Below are 21,056 nucleotides of genomic sequence, written 5' to 3'. Positions count from 1 at the left end.
CTGAACCCTGTCTCTTGGACATTTCTCCAATGAAGCTTCCAAGCAGCTGGCTGCCAAATCACCCCACATGGTGTCTGATTTCCGATAGCCAGATCACCAGCATGGCCCTGGCAGTCTTAGCTCTGATGGCCTTACTGATCATATAAAGTTTATCATCATCATCATCATCATCATCAATCATCAATCGTATTTATTGAGCGCTTACTATGTGCAGAGCACTGTACTAAGCGCTTGGGAAGTACAAATTGGCAACATATAGAGACAGTCCCTACCCAACAGTGGGCTCGCAGTCTAAAAGCATCGGCATCATCATCAGGAGAAGCAGCATGGCGTAGCGGAGACAGCACGGGCTTGGGAGTCGGAGGTCATGGGTTCTAATCCTGCCTCTGCCACTTGTTCGCTGTGTGACCTTGGGCAAGTCATTTCACTTCTCAGTTCTCTCATCTGTGAATGGAAGACTGTGAGTCCCGTGTGGGACAGGGACTGCCCAACCTGATTATCTTGTATCCACCCCAGCACTTAATACAGTGCCTGACAATAGTAAGCACTTAACAAATACTATAATTATCATTATTATTTTTATCCACATTATCGTCATCATCAATGGTATTTATTGAACGCTTACTATGTGCAGACCACCATACCACGCTCTTAGAAGAGTACAACGGAGTTGGTAGACACACGTGAGCTTACAGTCTACATTAATGTTTTCTATGATGATCTTTTCTAGTTTATGGTATGAGGTAAATCCTGACTTGGATCTTGTCTGATTTAGTGAACTGATTCTGCCATGATCACTAGAGCCTCCACAGAACTCTCAACTACATCCTGGTAGGAATTTCTACACCCAGATCTTCCTCTGATGGTCCTGTTGGAGGCCTACATAGCAAACTGACTCTAACTCTGATATCCTGCAGGAAAAGCCTCATTGGTGTTTAATAAAAATGACTTGCATTATCATGAGTTATGAATTAAGGATATTTATTATGCAGACACATTTATCATGCTATGCTATAAATGAAGTTTTTCCTTTTTCTGCTGAATCAGAGTACATGGAAGCCACAGAGAATAAATGTACCTCGGTCCAAAGACTAAAGTACCAGACTGTGTTGATGTGAAGTAGGCGACTATGTGAGGACTCATTTTCCACAAAAATGTCACACTATCTATTAGATTGTGTGATTCTTAAACTTTTTAATGACCTACGTACTGGCAACAAGTTTAAGCATCCACCTAAAGAAATGTAGGAACACAGACAACAAGGAAGATCTCTTGGACTCCTTTTCTCTTTTCACACCAGCGAATGGTAGGGAAACCTGAAGCTGAAGAAATGCATTTTTTTTAATACTCAGAACAAAGCAGTATAACCCCTCCATCAGTCGATTATAACCAGTTGTGATGTGCCTTAGCATCTACCGGTGGGTAGTGAGTGATCCCTGGAAATCCAGCCTCTTAGTGCCCCTTTTTTGCTCTAAAAATGGCAATTTCCATACCTACTTATCCTGTCTCAGAATTTAAATGAATAATAATAATAAAATAATTGTGGTATTTGTTAAATGCTTACTAGGTGTCAAGCACTGTGCTAAGCCCTGGGGTAAATACAAGATAATCAAGCCAGCCATAATCCCTGTTCCTCATGTGGCTCACAGTTTAAGTAGGAGGGACACTAGTTATTTAATTCCCATTTTACAGATGAGGGAACTAAGGCACAGGGAAGTTGAGTGATTTGCCCAAGGTCACTCACAGAAGGCAGGTGGCAGAGCTGGGATAAGAACTCGGGTCCTCTGACTCCCAGCTCTGTGCCCTTTCCACAAGGCCACAAGATCAAAAAAGTATTCACTTGCAAGAAAACCATTTTCGAAGATGTCAGGGAAAACCATTTTCAGGTAGTTCTTAGAACAAGTTCAAAACAATAAGAAAGCAAGGAAATTTCCACAGATCACAACACAGGCCGGGGAGTGGAGCAGTGTTAGGGGAAGGGGAGCAGTCGTGGGACAATGGTTAGAAATTTTAAGTGTCCATCCGACAATAGTGACACCCAAGTGATGAGCATACAATGGCTCTGAAGACAGGGATACAGATCTGGGATCCCCCAGTAAAACACGGGTTCAGGGTTTCAAACAGCTTCTTGATGACATCATTACGATATGTTACATGCACACAAAATTTTCTGTGCCTGGCAACTGGGAAGTTCTAAACAGCTGGGTCTCAATCAATCTTGTTAACAGGAGTGGTGTGTTTTCAATTCTATCATCAGGTCTGTCAAGGAATTTATTTTTAATGATATTTGTTAATCAATCAATCAATCGTATTTATTGAGTGCTTACTGTGTGCTGAGCACTGTACTAAGCGCTTGGGAAGTACAAGTTGGCAACATATAGAGACAGTCCCTACCCAACAGTGGGCTCACAGTCTAAAAGAGTGGGCTCACAGTCTAAAAGATATTTTAATGATATTTGTTAATCAATCAATCAATCAATCGTATTTATTGAGCGCTTACTGTGTGCAGAGCACTGTACTAAGCGCTTGGGAAGTACAAGTTGGCAACATATAGAGACAGTCCCTACCCAACAGTAGGCTCACAGTCTAGAAGGGGGAGACAGAGAACAAAGCCAAACATATTAACAAAATAAAATAAATAGAATAGATATGTACAAGTAAAATAAATAAATAAATAGAGTAATAAATATGTGCAAACATACATACATATATACAGGTGCTGTGGGGAAGGGAAGGAGGTAAGACGGGGGGATGGAGAGGGGGATGAGGGGGAGTGGAAGGAGGGGGCTCAGTTTGGGAAGGCCTACTGGAGGAGGCTACTATGTGCCAGGCACTGTACTATGCGTCGGGGTAGATACGAGCTAATCAGGTTGGACACAGGACCTGTCCCACGTGGGGCTCACGGTCTCAATCCGCATTTTACAGATGAGGTAACAGAGGCACAGAGAAGTTAAGTGATTTGCCCAAGGTCACAAAGCAGACATGTGGTGGAGCTGGATTAGAACCCAGGTCATTTTGAGTCCCAGGCCCATGCTATAGCCACTGGGCCAAGTTACGTCTTGCTGGGCAACAAAGGGGGAAAAAACCCAGCATGACCTAGGAAGCAGAAGAGTTGGTTGTCTGTATTTCCCAGATATCCCTGGTGATGTGGGAAATACAATTGATTGATTGATTGAGTCTTCCTTTATTTCTAGAAAGCTAGTTATGCTCACATCTGGGGAGGCTCATATTGAGACAAAAAATCTAGCTACTTGCCTCCCTGCCAGGAGGAAATCTGCCCCTGGTTTGCTCTGAGATGAGGTGAAGTTTTTCTCTCTCTGCTTAACTGGGACTAGAATAAAATAGTCCAGGACATAAAGACTTTGGAAATTAGTGATTCCATCCATTTTCTGAGCCAAAGCCTTAGATTAGGAGTGGAAATGTGCTTTGCATGCTATAACCTGAGCACATGGTGAGGAGCTTGTATAATTAGGTCATCCATCTTAGTTAGGAAACCTCCATCTGTAAGCTTTCCAACTGTAATATTAATTAAACATGATTTTGGCTATTATTCTGGCTAGGAAACTTTTAACCAATATTTACCAGGACTTCTGTAGAGCTAGCATCTAGATTCTGGGCAGCCTCTTTAACCTCTTTTTTTCCTTTGGAGGGCCCACGTTGCAAGACAATCAATAGATTTACTTCTTGGCCAGAAGGAGACGGCAATATGGCCCTGGCCTTACAAAGCATGTGAGACCACAAACAACTTCCCCATCCTTTGCCCTAAAGATTCTCCAATATGCCCCTGGGGTTTTCCTAATCTGTCCTCCATTCTCTTTATTCTTTTCCCATTCTTCTAAACACAGCTTTTAACACTTTTTTTCCGCCACTTTCCATGACTCCTGTGTGGAACATACCCCAACCCCACCCCTGTGCCTCCTGGAGCTAGGAGTATAAAAGAAGCCAGTGTTGCTTAGGTGATGTGTTGTTAAACTGAAATAGGGTATAAATTTAGAAACACCTGTGGGCAGGGAATGTGTTTATTGTTATATTGTATCCTCCCAAGTACTCAGTACACTGTTTTGCACACAGTAAGTGCTCAATAAATATGAATGAATGAATAAAGCACCTTAAGTTGAAGCCTGCCTCTATATTCAATAATAATAATGATAATAATGGTATTTGTTAAGCCCTTACTATGTGCCAGGCACTGTACTAAGCACTGGGGTTGATACAAGCAAATCACCTTGGACACAGTCTTTGTCGCACATGAGGCTCACAGTCTTAATTCCCATTTTATAGACGAGGTAAACTGAGGAACAGGGAAGTTAGTGACTTGCCCAAGGTCACACAGCAGACAAGTGACAAAGCTAGGATTAGAACCCAAGGTCCTTCTGACACCCAGGCCTATGCTCTATTCATTCAATCATATTTATTGAGCACTTACTGTGTGCAGAGCACTGTACTCAGAACTTGGAAAGCACAATTGGGAAGCAGCGTGCCTCAGGGGAAAGAGCCCGGGCTTGGGAGTCAGAGGTCATGGGTTCTAATCCTGGCTGTGCCACTTATCAGCTGTGTGACTTTGGGCAAATCACTTGACTTCCCTGTGCCTCAGTTCCCTCATCTGTAAAATAGGGATTAAGACTGTGAGTCCCACATGGGACAACCTGATTACTTGGCATCTACCCCAGAGTTTAGAACAGTGCTTGGCACATAGTAAGCGCTTAACAAATACCATCATCATCATCACAATTCAGCAATAGAGACAATCCCTGCCCACAACAAGCTCTATCCACTAGACCACGTTGCTTTATAGGAATGATGAAGTAATGAGCTCAACTTTCCCATACCTGAAAGAGCACTATGTGAGGCAGAGATTATGGTAATTAGTATATATGTTTACTTCTTTGCCCCACGCAATACTACTATGTTCAATTTGCATGCCCATAGAAATGCAGATAATTGAACTTCAACGAAAGGCACAATAAGGTAAGGTTTTTCATCCTATTCAGTTTCATCACTCAGAGCAAATGGAGCGCTGTCAGGACCCAAGGCCACTAACAGGGAATCCTCCAAGGCAAATCCTTCCATAATCAATCAATCAATCAATCAATCGTATTTATTGAGCGCTTACTTTGTGCAGAGCACTGTACTAAGCGCTTGGGAAGTACAAGTTGGCAACATATAGAGACATTCCCTACCCAACAGTGGGCTCACAGTCTAAAAGGGGGAGACAGAGAACAAAACCAAACGTACTAACAAAATAAAATAAATAGAATAGATATGTACAGGTAAAATAAATAGAGTAATAGTAACCACATCATCGGCCGTAATTCACTTTATATGCTGTAACAGATTATCAGATGAGAATGACCACGACCTATTCATCTTACGGATCAGTATCACAATCCATCTAACCCTATTAAAACATACTGGGATGCTTGACACAGCAACAGGACAGCAGAAGCAGCTGGTCTAGTGGAAAAAGCACGGGCCTAGGAATCTGTGGATGCAGGTTCTAATCCTGCCTCTGCCACATGTCTGCTGTGTGACCTTGGGCAAGTCACTTCATTTCTCTGTGATTCAGTTACCTCATCTATAAAACGGGGATTAAGACTGTGAGCCCCACGTGGGACATGGACTGCATCCACCCTAATTACTTTGCATCTACCCCAGGGCTTAGAAGAGTTCTTGGCAAACAGTAAGCACTTAATACCACCATTATTATTATTATCATTATTGTTAGAAGCACACTGAAATATCAACATTTTGCTCAAACTAAGACAACAGAAACTAACGTGGAAAATCTTGATTGAAAATTCTGATTAACAGTAAAATGCATTCTCAATTGACATTTAAAATATTAAATTACCTTGGTTACAGCCTTTGGAGAAAACGTAAGCGCATCGACCACTGTGACGATATCACTCGGTTGGAGTCGGTCGAAGTACTTTCCACAGACTTCGTAGGCGTGAAGCCACTCGGGAAATGACTCTGGTGCTTTTTTAATGAGCTGAGGGTCTCCAGTCCAGAACAGTTTTTGCAACCAGATGGTATACACAGAGCTTGGTGAGAGCATACTTCCATCTTTCTCGGGGATTTTGGAAGCGAGTTTGGAAATGGATAAAATATTCTGACTTGTTAGAACTGGTTCCAGGGCTCCTAGAGGGCTCACATTTTCATCAGTAAGCTTTTTGTAGTTAAGTCCTAAAGGGAGAAAGACAGAAAAATCAAAATATATATGTAAATCCACAATAAGGAACAACTCCTCCTGACAATCCCTACACAGAGTAACATGAAAACAGAAGGAATTCTGGTTGCTCATTCAAATTTTCTAGACACACTGGAGACTAAGTGAAATCCAGCCATGGGGAGCCTTAGGGAAGCTACATCATGAGGAGCCGTGGGAGATGCATGGCCCTGGGAGAGGCCAAAAGTTTGGTTCCCCTCACCCAGACAGCATCTCGGTCCTTCAATTCCATCTTCAAACACCCCTAGGATGGATCTCTCCAACTTCCTAACTTGCCATGTCTTGCCACTTCCCCCTACCTCTTCCAATTCTCTCACCCCCTCAGTTAGAGTCACTAGAAAGATGGAATGAATAAAGGAATTATGATACAGAGGCATACTTTGGTCCAATGGCCTGGTGCTGACTTTCCAAAAACTAGAACTAACCACTTTGTTGAAGAAGTAGATGACTGCATTGATGTTACCAGTACTTTTTTCCTAGGAAAAAAAAAAAGGCTTAAACCTGTTGGCTTTGTACAATTAATAACTGAGATGGGAGAAACACTCCTCAATACACAACCTAGAGGTCAAAGTTTGGAGACTGAATAGCTGCTGGGTGGTGGTGGCAGGAATAAGGCTGTTCTTAAAAAAAAGATTAAAGCCTCTTTTCTCAGTCCAAGTGTTTGCTTTGCTCTCCTCCCTCCTTTTGATATTGGATTTAGGGATTTGGTGACATTTACTTTGTGAATTGCATCTCTCTCATTAACAAAGCTATTGCAATGCTGTCTTCTGATGCATCACTACCCAAAAATAGTTTAATATTCTACTTTAGTTACAACATGGATTGAGTTTATAATAATGTCATTCTCTGAACTTCTACTAACATTAAAGCTACTTTTTAAACATGCAAAGAGTTCCTTTTTTATTTTGGAACTTATATAAAATAAAACTCAATCAATGATATTTCTGAAACAGCAACTGCTCGCAGAGAATAGCACTTAGAACAGTGCTTTGCACATAGTAAGCACTTAATAAATGCCATTATTATTATATGCCAAGTACAAATAATAAATGCCATTATTATTATTATTACTGAGTGCTTGGGAGAGTAAGATGTAAGCAGCGTGGCTAAGTGGAAAGAGCCCGGGCTTGGGAGTCAGCGGTTGTGGGTTCTAATCCTGGCTCCGCTGCTTGTCAGCTGTGTGATTTTGGGCAAGTCACTTAACTTCTCTGTGCCTCAGTTACCTCATCTGTAAAATGGGGATTAAGATCATGGGCCCCACACTGGACAACCTGATCGCCTTGTATCACCCCCACGCTTTGGACAGTGCTTCACACATAGTAAATGCTTAACAAATGCCATCATTATTATTATAGTCCCTACCTTTAAGAAGCTTACATCCCATAAAACATTTCAAAAGTAAATGCTGTCCTTTCTGTGATGAAGTTGTAGTAATAACAGCATTTATTAAGAGCTTACTGTGCACAGAACACTGCACTGGGAGAAAATACGCAGTGAAAAATAGACATGGTCCCTGGCCCTCAAGGGCTCACAATCTCTGTGAGTCAGAGTGATGTCTTAAGTAAATTAAATTTCTTGAATATATCACCTGTGAATATTTTAAATGCATCAAAATTGATGTACACAGAAATTGTTAAAATGGTAACTATTTGTGAATGAATCCAGTAACAAGAAGTAGCTATATGATTACTATTTTGTAATTATTATAACAACAAATGTAAGCAGGGACTGTGTCTAACAACTCTGTTGTATTGTAGTCTCCCAAGCACTTAGTAGAGAGCTCTCCACATAGAGAATGCTTAACAAATACCATGGATTGCTTGATAACAAGAGCATCACCTTAGCAGTGTTCATAATACTGTACAGATAGATTCCTGTGGATTTAATTATCAGATTTATCTTACCTGATGCAACAACCTTGAACTTCTTCAGCAGCCGGATGTGTGTGTCAGGTTTGATGGCATGCCTCACAAAACTTGAACAACCGCAGTTTTCGAGAAGAGTAAAGTAACAGAGCAATCTTTCGTGATCTACGCCGCTGATACTTGGATAGACGTACTTGACCATATGCTCATGAAAAGCTTCGGGATTGGTTTTCAAAGTATCAAAGAGACCAAGAACTTGCGCTCTACTTTCTATTTCTACTGTGGATAGACTGTAATTCAAAGAGAAAAACGGAATTACGCTTTAGCGTTCTGAAATGGAAAGCTTTCCTTAGAGCCACGTTAGTTTACGGAATATTTATTTCGTTAAGCAGAAAGTATTTTTATCCATAGAAAAGGCAATATACTGGCTAGAGAACTGTGGCAATCCACATTAGGAGCTAGTGAAGCAGAAAAGATATCCAATGCCTTGGGCCCAATTCTGTTTGGGGTTGCTTTACCCACTGGGCAAAATCTCAAATAATCCGCAGCTGGAGACCCACAGCACTAACAGCCCCAGTGTCCAGACTCCAGTTCCTTCCTGCCAGGTGAGTGAAAATTGGACCCTTTCTAGGACACTGCAAGAGCACGGAGACACTGAAGCTGCTGAGCGTCGGAGGCTGCCAACTCAGGTCCTTGGTAAAACAGTTTACGGCAGAGTTGGCAAAGGAAGAACCAGCCAAAGCCCAGACAGTGTCACTGGGTAGGCAGTTCACCAGCCAACCTAAGCCTTGCAACCTGTCTAGAGGACTGCTGCTGGAACGGGAGGGAATATAAAAAAAAACTTGGTACCCTCAGGAGAGAAGACGGAGGTCTCGATGTCATGGTTGAACAAGACAAATGGGCTACTATTAATCTAGTGTTCTGAAAAGTTCAATGGAACTTCCAAAGGTAACTAACTTAAAATCAGGGAATAACAGGCACTGAAAAAATCTGACCTTAAACCATTATGCCTGAATGGAACAATTTCATTTCACTATGTTTTTAATTACAGTCAAATTCCATGATTTAGAGACAGACTATACGTTTGATCAGAAAGATTGCTTCTTAAAACCACAATTGTAGAAACAAGGACCTCAATCTGGATGATGATGAAAATGATAATGATGACACTAATAGTAATAATAATAATAATAATAATAATGTTGGTTTGGTTAAGTGCTTACTATGTGCCAAGCACTGTACTAAGTGCCGGGCTAGGTATAAAATGATGAGGACCTTCATGGGCCTCACAGTTTAAATAGGAGGGAGAACAGGAACTGCATCCCTATATTGCAGATGGGGGAACTGAGACACAGAGAAATTAAGTGACTTAGCCAAGGTCACACAGCAAGTAAGTGGCAGAACCGGAATTAGAATCCATGTCCTTTGATTCCCAGGCCTATATTCTTTCCACTAGACCACACTGCCTCCTAGAAAATGAATACTGGGATTCAGATACACATGTCAGATGGGTAGGGACCATCTCTATATGTTGCCAACTTGTACTTCCCAAGCGCTTAGTACAGTGCTCTGCACATGGTAAGCGCTCAATAAATACGACTGAATGAATGAGCAAGCAATTGAGAAAGGCTTCTCTACTTGAGTTGAAGAGTTCCTGAGATTGGGGCAGTCTCAGAAATAAACAGATGCCCTGTTGGAGCAAATGAATCCTTACAGGCATACAAGGTGGGGTAGAGTCAGTCTCACATATGGTTCCTTCTGGCGCTTAGAACAGTGCTTAGAACAGTGCTTGGCACATAGTAAGAGCTTAACAAATACCATCATTATTATATGGAAAAGATTTTACACTTCCACAATTCTGCATGCTAATCATTTTGTTCAAGATTGCACTTGGAACAACTTTACAAACCCGAGGAACATTCCCAGACTTCCTTCCATAATCTACAACATACCAACATGTCTCTAAGTAACTTGCTATGGGCAGGAAATGCATCTGCTAATTCTGTTGTACTCTTCCAAGCACTCCGTACAGTGCTATGCACATAGTAAGTCCTCAATAAATACCATTGATTGATTGATTGATTGATTAGAAGTTTATAATACAGACTGTTTCAATAGTCAACATAGAAGGACCCTGTTATACTTCTCAATGGAGGAGAAATGAACTTTGAATTTAGAATATCTCAATTCAGACACCAAAAAAGGCAATATTTTATAAATTCACTAATAAAGGATTACTCAAACTCTTGTTAAATTTTGTCGTTCCATGTTTTAGCTACAGAACTTAAATGCAAATACTTAAATGCAAATGCCCCCTCCTTTCTCTCCCCCTCCTCCCCCCTCCAACCCCCTCGCCTTACCTCCTTCCCTTCCCCACATCACCTGTATATATGTATACATGTTTGTATGTATTTATTACTCTATTTATTTATTTATTTTACTTTGTTCTATTCTATTTATTTTACTTTGTTAATATGTTTGGTTTTGTTCTCTGTCTCCCCCTTCTAGACTGTGAGCCCACTGTTGGGTAGGGACCGTCTCTATATGTTGCTAACTTGTACTTCCCAAGCACCTAGTACAGTGCTCTGCACACAGTAAGCGCTCAATAAATACGATTGATTGATTGGTTAATTCATATTTGATTCTCAGCAATTAAACATAATAAAATAGCATTTAGTTGTGAATTAATGCCTACAGTAATCCCATAACTAAGGTGTGTTTTAGTAGTTTAAAGTTGTCAATCATCTCTGCCAGAATATTTAATTCAACAAAAGCATTTGTTGAAGGTATCTATGCCATTATGGAACAATTAATTTAATCAAATCCATTTGCTCGTCACTCAATATGCAACGACAATTCATGGAGTTAGATAACGAAGCCTAACCTAGTGGAAAAAGTATGGGAGGGGAGTTTGGAGGTGCAGGTTCTAGTCCCAGTTCTGTCATGTGCCTACTGTGTTACCTTGGATAAGTCACTTAATTTCTCCATGCCTCAATTTTATTTTTAAAATAAAGATAAAATCCCTGTTCATCCCTCATAAAGGATGAGAGCTGTGTAGAACAAGGACTGTATCAAATCTGATTATTCCGGATACACCTGAGGATTTAGGACATAATAAACACTTAATAAATGCTCTCACTATTATTATTATACTATCATAAATATTTGGCTACTTCTTAAATACTTTTAGAATTGGTTCACATTTTGCTGTGTCTATTCACAGACTGTAAGCTCGTTATGGGCAGGGAGAGTGTCTGTTAATTCTGTTGTATTGTACTCTCCCAGGCACTTAGTGCAATTCTCAGCAATTCATTCATTCATTCATTCAATCGTATTTATTGAGCGCTTACTGTGTGCAGAGCACTGTACTAAGCGCTTGGGAAGTACAATTTGGCAACATAGAGAGACGGTCATCATCATCATCATCAATCGTATTTATTGAGCGCTTACTGTGTGCAGAGCACTGTACTAAGCGCTTGGGAAGTACAATTAGGCAACATATAGAGACAGTCCCTACTCAACAGTGGGCTCACAGTCTAAAAGGGGGAGACAGAGGGAAAAAAACCAAACATACTAACAAAATAAAATAAATAGAATAGATATGTACAAGTAAAATAAATAGATAAATAGAGTATTAAATATGGAGACAGTCCCTATTCAACAGTGGGCTCACAGTCTAGAAGGGGGAGACAGAGAACAAAACGAAACACATGAACAGAATAAAATAGAGTGCATAAGTATGCACTCAAATACGATCGATTGATTGATCTGTTGATTGACCTCACACATTCAATCAATCTGTCATGAAATCCTGTAGGTTCTACATTTACATCATCTCTAGAATTCACCCTCTGTCTCCATCCAAACTTCCATCTTGCTGATCCAAGCAACACATCCCATCCCATCCTTGCCTACTACATCAGCCTCCTTGCTGACCACCCTGCCTGGATCATTTTTCTGAAAAACTGTGCAGTCCACATCTTCGCACTCCTCCTTCGCACTTCCAGTGGTTGCCCATCCACATCCGCATCAAACAGAAACTCCTTACTATCAAACAGAAACTTCTTATCGTCGGCTTTAAGGCACCCAATCAATCAGCTCTCTCCCTCTTATCTTTCCGTGCTGATCCCCTATTACAATCCAGCTTGCACACTTCATTCCTTTAAGGCCAACATACCCTCTGTACATCGAGCATGTCTATCTTGCCCCTACCCCCTTGCCCAGGACTTCATCAAGCCTAAAACTTTGTCTCCTTCACATAAGACAGTCCACCACCCTCCCTGCTTAAAACCCTGCTAGCTCTCTTCCTCCCTTCAAAGCCCTACTGAGAGCTCACCTCCTCCAGAAGGCCTTCCCAGACTGAGCCCCCTTTTTCCTCTCCTATTCCCCATCCCTATTCCCTATTCCCTCAAGCGCTTAGTAAAGTGCTCTGCACACAGTAAGCGCTCAATAAATACGATTGATTGATTGATCCCCCATGCCCTACCTCCTTCTCCTCCCCACAGCACTTGTATATATATATTTGTACAGATTTATTACTCTATTTATTTTACTAGTAAATATTTACTATTCTATTTATTTTGTTAATGATGTGCACATAGCTTTAATTCTATTTGTACTGACTATTTTGATACCTGTCTACATGTTTTGTTTTGTTGTCCATCTCCCCCTTCTAGACTGCGAGCCCGTTGCTGGGTAGGGACCGTCCCTGTATGTTGCCAACTTGCACTTCCCAAGCACTTAGTACAGTGCTCTGCACACAGTAAGCGCTCAATAAATACGATTGAATGAATGAATAAAATCACATCTCCAAGAGGTCTTCCCTTACTAAATCTTCATTTCCCTTATCTGCCCTTCCTTCAGCATCCTGTGGCTTATACCCCTTAAGTAATTGCTATTCAACCCACCCTCAGCCCCACGGCACTTTTGTACCTGCCCTTACTACTCTCCCATTTCCCCTTTCTGTAATTTATTTTAACGTCCATCTCCCCATCTACACTGTAAGCTCCTTGTGGGCAGTGATTATGCCCACTAACTCTATTGTATTGTACTCTCCCAGGTGCTTAGTACAGTGCTCTGCACACATAGTAAATGCTCAATAAATACCACCGACTCATTGAGCTTCCCTGTCAGGAACAAATGAACCTCAGTTCTGAGACTTGAGGACCAAGAACCTGAGAAAAGAAATTGGTGATTCGAGCCAAGTCACTCTTACTCTCACTTCCCTACCAATTATGTACCCCCTTGGGGCAATCAAGGTAGAATACAACTAATTGCTAAGGTAAATGCATTTTTTTTTATGTGAAGGACCCATTAACAGCCGACTTGCAGAGGAACCTTTCTGAATATATGCTGGAACGTGGTTGCCTTGGTAGCCTCTGCAGGCTTTACTGCCCAAGTAAACCAGCTAAATTTTTGAATTTCTTCTCTTCTACTTCTTTGGTACAATGTCCTATGGTACACCACAGCAACCGATCTATGATGGGACTTCAAAGCAGCCAGTCGGATCTTCTGTTGAACGCCAGAAGGAAACTGCAGAGAAGGAATGAGGAAAACCGTACTTCCCAATAGGCAGAGGCTGACTCACCACGTTTCAATCAATCAACTTATATTTCACACTACAAAGGTGTTTTTCTGGGCAAGAGACAAGCTCCCAGAGTTCTTTTGGAGGAAATAAGCCAAGATATGAGTCTCCTTCTGCTCTGACTTCAATCAATCAATCAATCAATCGTATTTATTGAGCGCTCACTGTGTGCAGAGCACTGTACTAAGCGCTTGGGAAGTACAAGTTGGCAACATATAGAGATGGTCCCTACCCAACAGTGGGCTCACAGTCTAGAAGACTAAGAGCTGCAGCTGCTGTGCTGGCTGACTCTGCCCTAAGATTGAGCCTACAACAAGGTAAAGAGCCTCTTTATTACCTACCTAAAAACTACTCGAGGGAAAGGTGGGGAAGAGAAATAAGGATTTGCAATGCATTTCTGGTTTTATTGTTTAAATCTGAATATCCTCTTCCATTCATTGATGAGTTCATTTTTTTGACTAAAATAATATTGTTTGGAAACACTCCCTTATGAAAGATTCATGCAGAATTTTCCTCCGAGGCTAAGCAAGATTCTTTAACTCTTCTACTTTTTCTGAATGCAATTTTTTTTAATAGGGCTTTTCTACTAGCCAAGGGAATACTGATAAGATCTCTCCATGAATCTCCTAACACTTCCTAAGTGCTTCTTCAGGCAGAAACTTGAACCACTAATGGTAAAGCCCTTGGGGTCAGAACCAGGTCTACAATTCAGGTCTCCTTGTTCCCAAAGCAGTGCTCTTTCCGCTGGACCAGCAGCAGGGCTGCAAAGGTAGCAACAAATATATATATATATATATATATATATATATATATATACATACATATACATATATACATATTGCAGTTTTACCATTTCTTACTATAACTACGATTGCTGTGAAAAACAAAATCATCCTGTTAACTTTAATGAAAAAATGAAACATCCTAACTGAAGAGGAAGTGGGTATTTTCAATCTAATGTAATAAAAGTGAAAGATAGCCAAATTCAATTTGCCACTGCAATATATATATGTGCGTAAGGACACATAAAAATATGTATATCTTTGAGAGAGCGTGTGCGTGAAAGGAATGAAGTAGGAGAAAGAGGAAAGAAAGGAGAAGAGAGGGAAAGAGGAGGAGGAAGAGGGAGGGAGAAAGTTATGAATAGTGTATATAATTTTCCCTTGTTTTCAAAGATAACACCACTAGTACTAATAATAATGATAATAATGATGGCATTTGTTAAGCACTTACTATGTGCAAAGCACTGTTCGAAGCGCTGGGGAGAATACAAGGTGACCAGATTGTCCCATGTGGGGCTCACAGTCTTAATCCCCATTTTACAGATGATATAACTGAGGCCCAGAGAAGTTAAGTGACTTGCCCAAAGTCACACAGCTGACAAGTGGCGGAGCCAGAACTTGAACCCATGACCTCTGACTCCCAAGCCCGTGGTTTCTCCACTGAGCCATGCTGTCTTTAGAGAGATGTTAATTTGCATATCATTTTATCTTTTATCCTCGAAAAATGTCTGAAAATTAAGCAATGAATGAAAAATCTTGATTTTTAAATACAGACATATGGAAACTGAAGGAAGTTCAGAGACTTGCCTGAGGCCACTAACTAGATATAAATAATCTGGGGTCTATAGTTCAAAATTCTCTACTATCAGGACAGTTGTTCTAAGCACTAGATATAAATTACTGCTGTGTATTTGAAAAAAAAAAATAAACCTCAGGAAATTTGGACCAATAATTTGGAGAAAATATAGTAAGTACAGGTGACATTTTTCTTGGTTTACTCCCTTTCAATGCCAATGCCATTTGGAAATAATAACAGCTGCTATCTTATTACATAGGAACATTGGAAACAGAATCACCTTCAGGGCAGGTAACAAATTAGGGATGGGAAAAATGTTTTGTGGCTCACAATTTTTAAAATTATTCAAAAATACTTAAAGGGCTTCTCCTAGTTTAAAAATTTCACCAACTGGTAATGTTGGTATTTTATTTATTTGGTTATTAGTTTTCTCCAAAGCTATGCTCTGGTATAAATAAACCTATCTTTTAAGTCACGATTGCCCTTTTGATTGAATTAATACAAGGTAGTCTACAAAATTTCTGATAAGCTTATTAACCCAGAAAAGGCTGAAATTTCTGATATTCCAACTGATAAAATGATGATGGCAATATATTAGGAAAAGTACCGCAAAATGTTCTGGGGTCCTCAACATATATAAAATTGATAATAATAATAATAATGGTATTTGTTAAGCGATTACTATGTGCCATGCACTGTTCTAAGCATTGGGGTAATAATCATAATAATGTTGGTACTTGTTAAGCGCTTATTATGTGCCCAAGCACTGTTCTAAGTACTGGGGTAGATACAACAAGATAATTAGGTTGTCCCACATGGGGCTCACAGTCTTAATCCCCATTTTACAGATGAGGGAACTGAGGCACAGAGAAGTTAAGTGACTTGCCCAAAGTCCTACATCTGACAAGTGGCGGAGCCGGGATTAGAACTCACGACCTCATACTTCCAAAGTCCGTGCTCTTTCCACTAAGCCATGCTGCTTCTCAAAAAAAGAAAAAAATTATTAATATGTTATTCAGCTTTAGAACTTTTATGGCTTTAACTATTGATTTGTAAGCTAATATTACACAGCTAGAGTCAGAGGAGCCCTTGCTAAATGAAAGCAAGAGAAAAATGTAAAAGATATTGTTTTCTGAAAAGAGACTGTCCTAGACCATCCTAGCAACATAAAAAATAACCAGGGAGAAGAGAGAAATGAGGCAGACCTGAAACTCATTATATTATTTGCTAATGGTTATGGAATGGGGCAATCAGAATAGAAGAATAAGTATCAAAGACATTAAGTTTCTAGCCGCTACAGCAAAATTATAAACACAGGAGCGAAAATTTTCATTATGAAAATTCTCCAAGAGCCAAGAGTATATGCAAAGGCAGAACCACAAATGAATTTATATACAAATACAGCACTTACCCACTGTCAGTGAAGAGAAATTCCAAATGGGTCATATAAACTTCCCAACTTGGTACATTATACCTCTGTGCCAGGGAAAGAGAGATGTTGTATACATTTTCCTCGAGGGTTCTTGAGAATAACCAAAGAAAAGAATGGGAAAACCAAAGAACAAATCAGTTACTTTCAGCAGGATAGATAATATTCCTAGGCCTCCCTCTTAAGTTGTTAGTACTTCCCTTAATAAACATTGTAAGTCAGTAAAAGCAATTACATTCAGCTTTAAAATTAATTCTTCTTTGCAGTGAACTGCAATTCTAAAGGTGCACGAGTGCTTAGAACGGTGCTCCAGTGCTTAGCACAGTGCTTTGGACATAGTAAGCATTTAACAAATACCATTATTATAACTGAAAAATCGGAAGGGACTTTTGAAAAATCATCTGATTTAGCTCCCTGCCTCCATACATGGAGAAGCAGCATGGTATAGTGGAAAGAGCACGGGCCTCAGAGTCCGAAGGTCATGGGTTATAATCTCAGCGTAATCTCAGCTCCTCCACTTGTCTGCTCTGTGACCTTGGGCAAGTCACTTCACTTCTTGGTACCTCAGTTACTGCATCTGTGAAATGGGAATTGAGACTGTGAGCCCCAAGTGGGACAGGGACTGCGTCTAACCCGATTTGCCTGTATCCATCCCAGTGCTTAGTACAGTGCCTGGCACATAGTAGTAATAATGATAATAATAATAACAATTTTGGTATTTGTTAAGCGCTTACTATGTGCCAAGCTCAAGCACTGTTCAAAGCGCTGGGGGAGATACAAGGTAATCAGCTTGTCCCACATGGGGCTCACAGTCTTAATCCCCATTTTCCAGATGAGGTAACTGAGGCACAGAGAAGTTCAGTGACTTGCCCAAATTCACACAGCTGATAAGTGGTGGAGCCAGTATTAGAACACATGGCCTCTGACTCTCAAGCCCACGCTCTTTCCACTGAGCCATAAATGCTTAATAAATACCATAATTATAATCATTATTATGGGAAAGACCAAGTCATCAAGGATAAAGTGTTTAAATTTTTAAGATAATTAGAGATTTAGATTTCACAACTTTCCTAGATAGTTCATTTCAGTTAAGAAGTTCTTCTTTTTAGGCAACAGAAATCAATATTCTAATTTCAGCCTAATTCCTCTTGTCTGGAAACAGAGAATAATATGGTGCACCATAATACATATAACTACCTTCTAAGGCACCACTTAATCTTCTCTTCTCCAATACAAAACAGAAGTTCTGGCCCTTACCCAACATTCCAGAAAAAAAAAGATGCAAACTTCTCGAAGAAACTCAGTTATTGCACCAGCAACACAGAAGTTTGGTCAGTTTCTTGATGGACTTCTTGACATTTACAAAGGATTCGGGGGCAATTCAAAGACCCTGGAGGGCTATACCACGTAAGAGTGGGAGTCAGCCTTTTGTGATTGTTCTGAGGTGATTCAGTAGAATTGAGAATTCAAATATATCTTTGCCCTCTCCAACCAACCTCTCTGCCAAGTTTGATGGGGGTCCTTATTGGCACCATGCCTGATGGGGCCACTAGACTGTAAGCTCCTTAACCGCATGGATCATTCATTCATTCAAATTTATTGAGCGCTTACCGTGTGCAGAGCACTGTACTAAGAGCTTGGGAAGTACAATTCAGCAACAAATAGAGACAATCCCTGCCCACAACCGGCTCACAATCTAGAAGACAATGGGCTCACAGTCTACAAGTCTAGTACTGTATTAAGTGGTCTGCCATCAATCAATGTCTACTGAGTGTTCACTGTGCACAGGGCACGGTACTAAGCATTCATTCAGTCGCATTTATTGAGCGCTTATTGTGTGCAGAGCACTGTACTAAGCCCTTGGGAGAGTACGATACAACAGAGTTGGTAGGTACGTTCCCTGCCCACAGCGAGCTTACAGTATAGAGGGGGAGACAGACATTAATATACATAAACTACAGATATGTAAGTGCTGTGGACCTGAGGGACGGGTGAAAAAAGGTGAGAAAATCCAAGTGCAAGGGTGACACAGAAGATAGTAGGAGAAGAGGAGATGAGGGTTTAGTTGGGAAAGGTCCCTTGGAAGAAATGTGCTCCCACCTTCAAGTGGGAAGGAGGAAAAGAAGAGGGAGGGTATTCCAGGCCAGAGGCAGGACGTGCGCAGTAGGTCAGAGGCAATTTAGACGAGACTGAGTACAGTGAGTACTACTGGATTGTAGTATTAAAGCAGCGAGGTAAGGTAGGAGGGGGACAAGGTGATTGAGTGCTTTAAAGCCGACGGTAAGGAGTTTCTTTTTAAGGTGGAGGTGGAAGGGCAACCAGTAAAGTTCTTGAGTAGAAAAATATGGATTGAACAGTATTGTAAAACAAATGATACGGGCAGCAGAGTGAAGTACTTCCGCCTTCCCCCTCCCCATCTTACCTCCTTCCCCTCCCCACAGCACCTGGATATATGCATATATGTTTGTACATATTTATTACTCTATTGTACTTGTACATATTTATTCTATTTATTTTATTAATATGTTTTGTTTTGTTGTTGTCTTCCCCTTCTAGACTGTGAGCCCGCTGTTGGGTAGGGACCGTCTCTATATGTTGCCAACTTGTACTTCCCAAGCACTTAGTACAGTGCTCTGCACACAGTAAGCGCTCAATAAATATGACTGAATGAATGAAAGTACGGTCTGTAGCGGGGAGAGACAGTGGGCAGGGAGGTCAGCAAGGAGGCTGATGAAGTAATCAAGACGGGATGATGGGATAAATGTTCGGATTAACCGGGCAGCAGTTGGGATGGAGAGGAAAGGCTGGAGTATAGCGATGTTGTGAAAGTAGAATGAGTATGTGGCCTGAATGAGAGCAATGAGTCAAGTACAACGCCAAGGTTATGAGCTTGTGAGACAGGAAAGATGGTAGTGCTGTCTATGGTGATGGCAAAGTGAGGGAGAAGGCAGGGCTTGGGTTGGAACATGTTCTGTTTCAGACATGTTACGTTTGAGGTGACGGGAGGACGTCCAAGTAGGGGTGTCTATTTACTATTCTATTTATTTTGTTAATGATGTGCATCTAGCTTTAATTCTATTTATTATGACGACTTGACACCCGTCCACAAGTTTTGTTTTGTTGTCTGTCTCCCCCTTCTAGACTGCGAGCCCGCCGTTGGGTAGGGACCGTCTCTATATGTTGCTGACTTGTACTTCCCAATCGCTTAGTACAGTGCTCTGCACACAGTAAACGCTCAATAACTACAACTGAATGAATGAATGAATGAATGAATGAAAAGGCAGGAGGAAATTTTATACAGCAGAGAAGGAGAGAGATTAGGGCTGTAAACGTAGATTTGGGAATCACCTGCATAGAGGTGGTAGAAAGCAGTGAGGAGAAAGCCAATAGAGAGTGAACAGTGGAAGATGGTGGTCAGGGAGGGAAGTAGGGAGGGAAAGTGCTTTGAGAAGGTCTAATGGGATGGGGTAGAAGGTGCAGGTCGCGGGGCTAGATTTTGAGAAGAAACAGGAGAATTTGTCTTGAGATACTGCTAGGAAAGATGGGAGAGTGGAAGAAGGGGCAGAAGGATGGAGAAACTGCAGAGGATCAAAGAGGTTATAGGGAGATCACACCTGATGGTTTCAATTTTCTCAGGACTCAATACGCATGTCCCAAGGTGAACCCGGGGAACCCAACATCTCAAGGTCAAATGCTATCTTGTGACTGCCCGAGCCAGCAGGCGGAACGTGGAAGTGTGGGTGGGATACCACCCCTAAAATCAAAATTACTAGATTGACAGTCCAAGCGGGAATACAGAAAGTGTCCCTCACCCCTGTGTCAATCAAATTAAGTATGGAAGAGGCGGGAGGGCGGGGATTGGATAAACTGAGGCCGGAAGCTGGACTGGCCCAGGAACACAGGTAATGAATACCTGCAGCCTCTGACCCTCTGTGCAGAGCATCGAGGCTTGCAGCAGCCGGCTGCGGGTCACCTCTGCCGAGAGAGTGAGATGCCCGCTCTGCCTGCACCAAGTGAGAAGCCATGGGATGGGTGAGTGTCCCACCTAACGCTCATGGGGCTGGAAGCTAGGTGCTTTGCCATGGGTGGGTAATGCATAAATGGATTCCTCTCAAGTGGAAAGTGCTCTTCGGTTGGATCTAGTCACCTCACCATGGGTGTGTAATGCTTAAGTGGATTCCTCCCAAGTGGGAAGCACTGCAAACCATGTGCGAACAAACAATAAGGAAATTCCTCCAGGGTGGGATCTGGGTGTTTTGACACGCATGAGTAACACATATGTATATTCCTCCCAATAGGGAGGCTCTAATATCATTAAATAATTATATTCCTCCCGAATGTCAGGTTCAGTTTGCCGCGTCCAAAATAATC

General features: G+C 41.3%; 1 protein-coding gene across 2 annotated transcripts in view; it reads right to left on the bottom strand.

Moving 5' to 3' along the window:
• The window catches only part of NBAS (NBAS subunit of NRZ tethering complex), a 352,219-nt gene that overhangs the window by 90,434 nt on the left and 240,729 nt on the right, over positions 1–21,056 (bottom strand). For both annotated transcript variants that reach the window (XM_038758591.1, XM_038758650.1), the window contains exons 42-44: positions 16,668–16,778; positions 8,134–8,384; positions 5,852–6,186 (exon numbers count right to left, since the gene is read on the bottom strand). In XM_038758591.1, the coding sequence (XP_038614519.1) occupies positions 5,852–6,186; positions 8,134–8,384; positions 16,668–16,778 (697 nt within the window). The remainder of the gene's footprint in view (positions 1–5,851; positions 6,187–8,133; positions 8,385–16,667; positions 16,779–21,056) is intronic.

Source organism: Tachyglossus aculeatus, chromosome 1, assembly GCF_015852505.1.
Source record: "Tachyglossus aculeatus isolate mTacAcu1 chromosome 1, mTacAcu1.pri, whole genome shotgun sequence".
NCBI lineage: Eukaryota > Metazoa > Chordata > Mammalia > Monotremata > Tachyglossidae > Tachyglossus > Tachyglossus aculeatus.
This window is presented reverse-complemented; position numbering and strand designations above follow the sequence as displayed.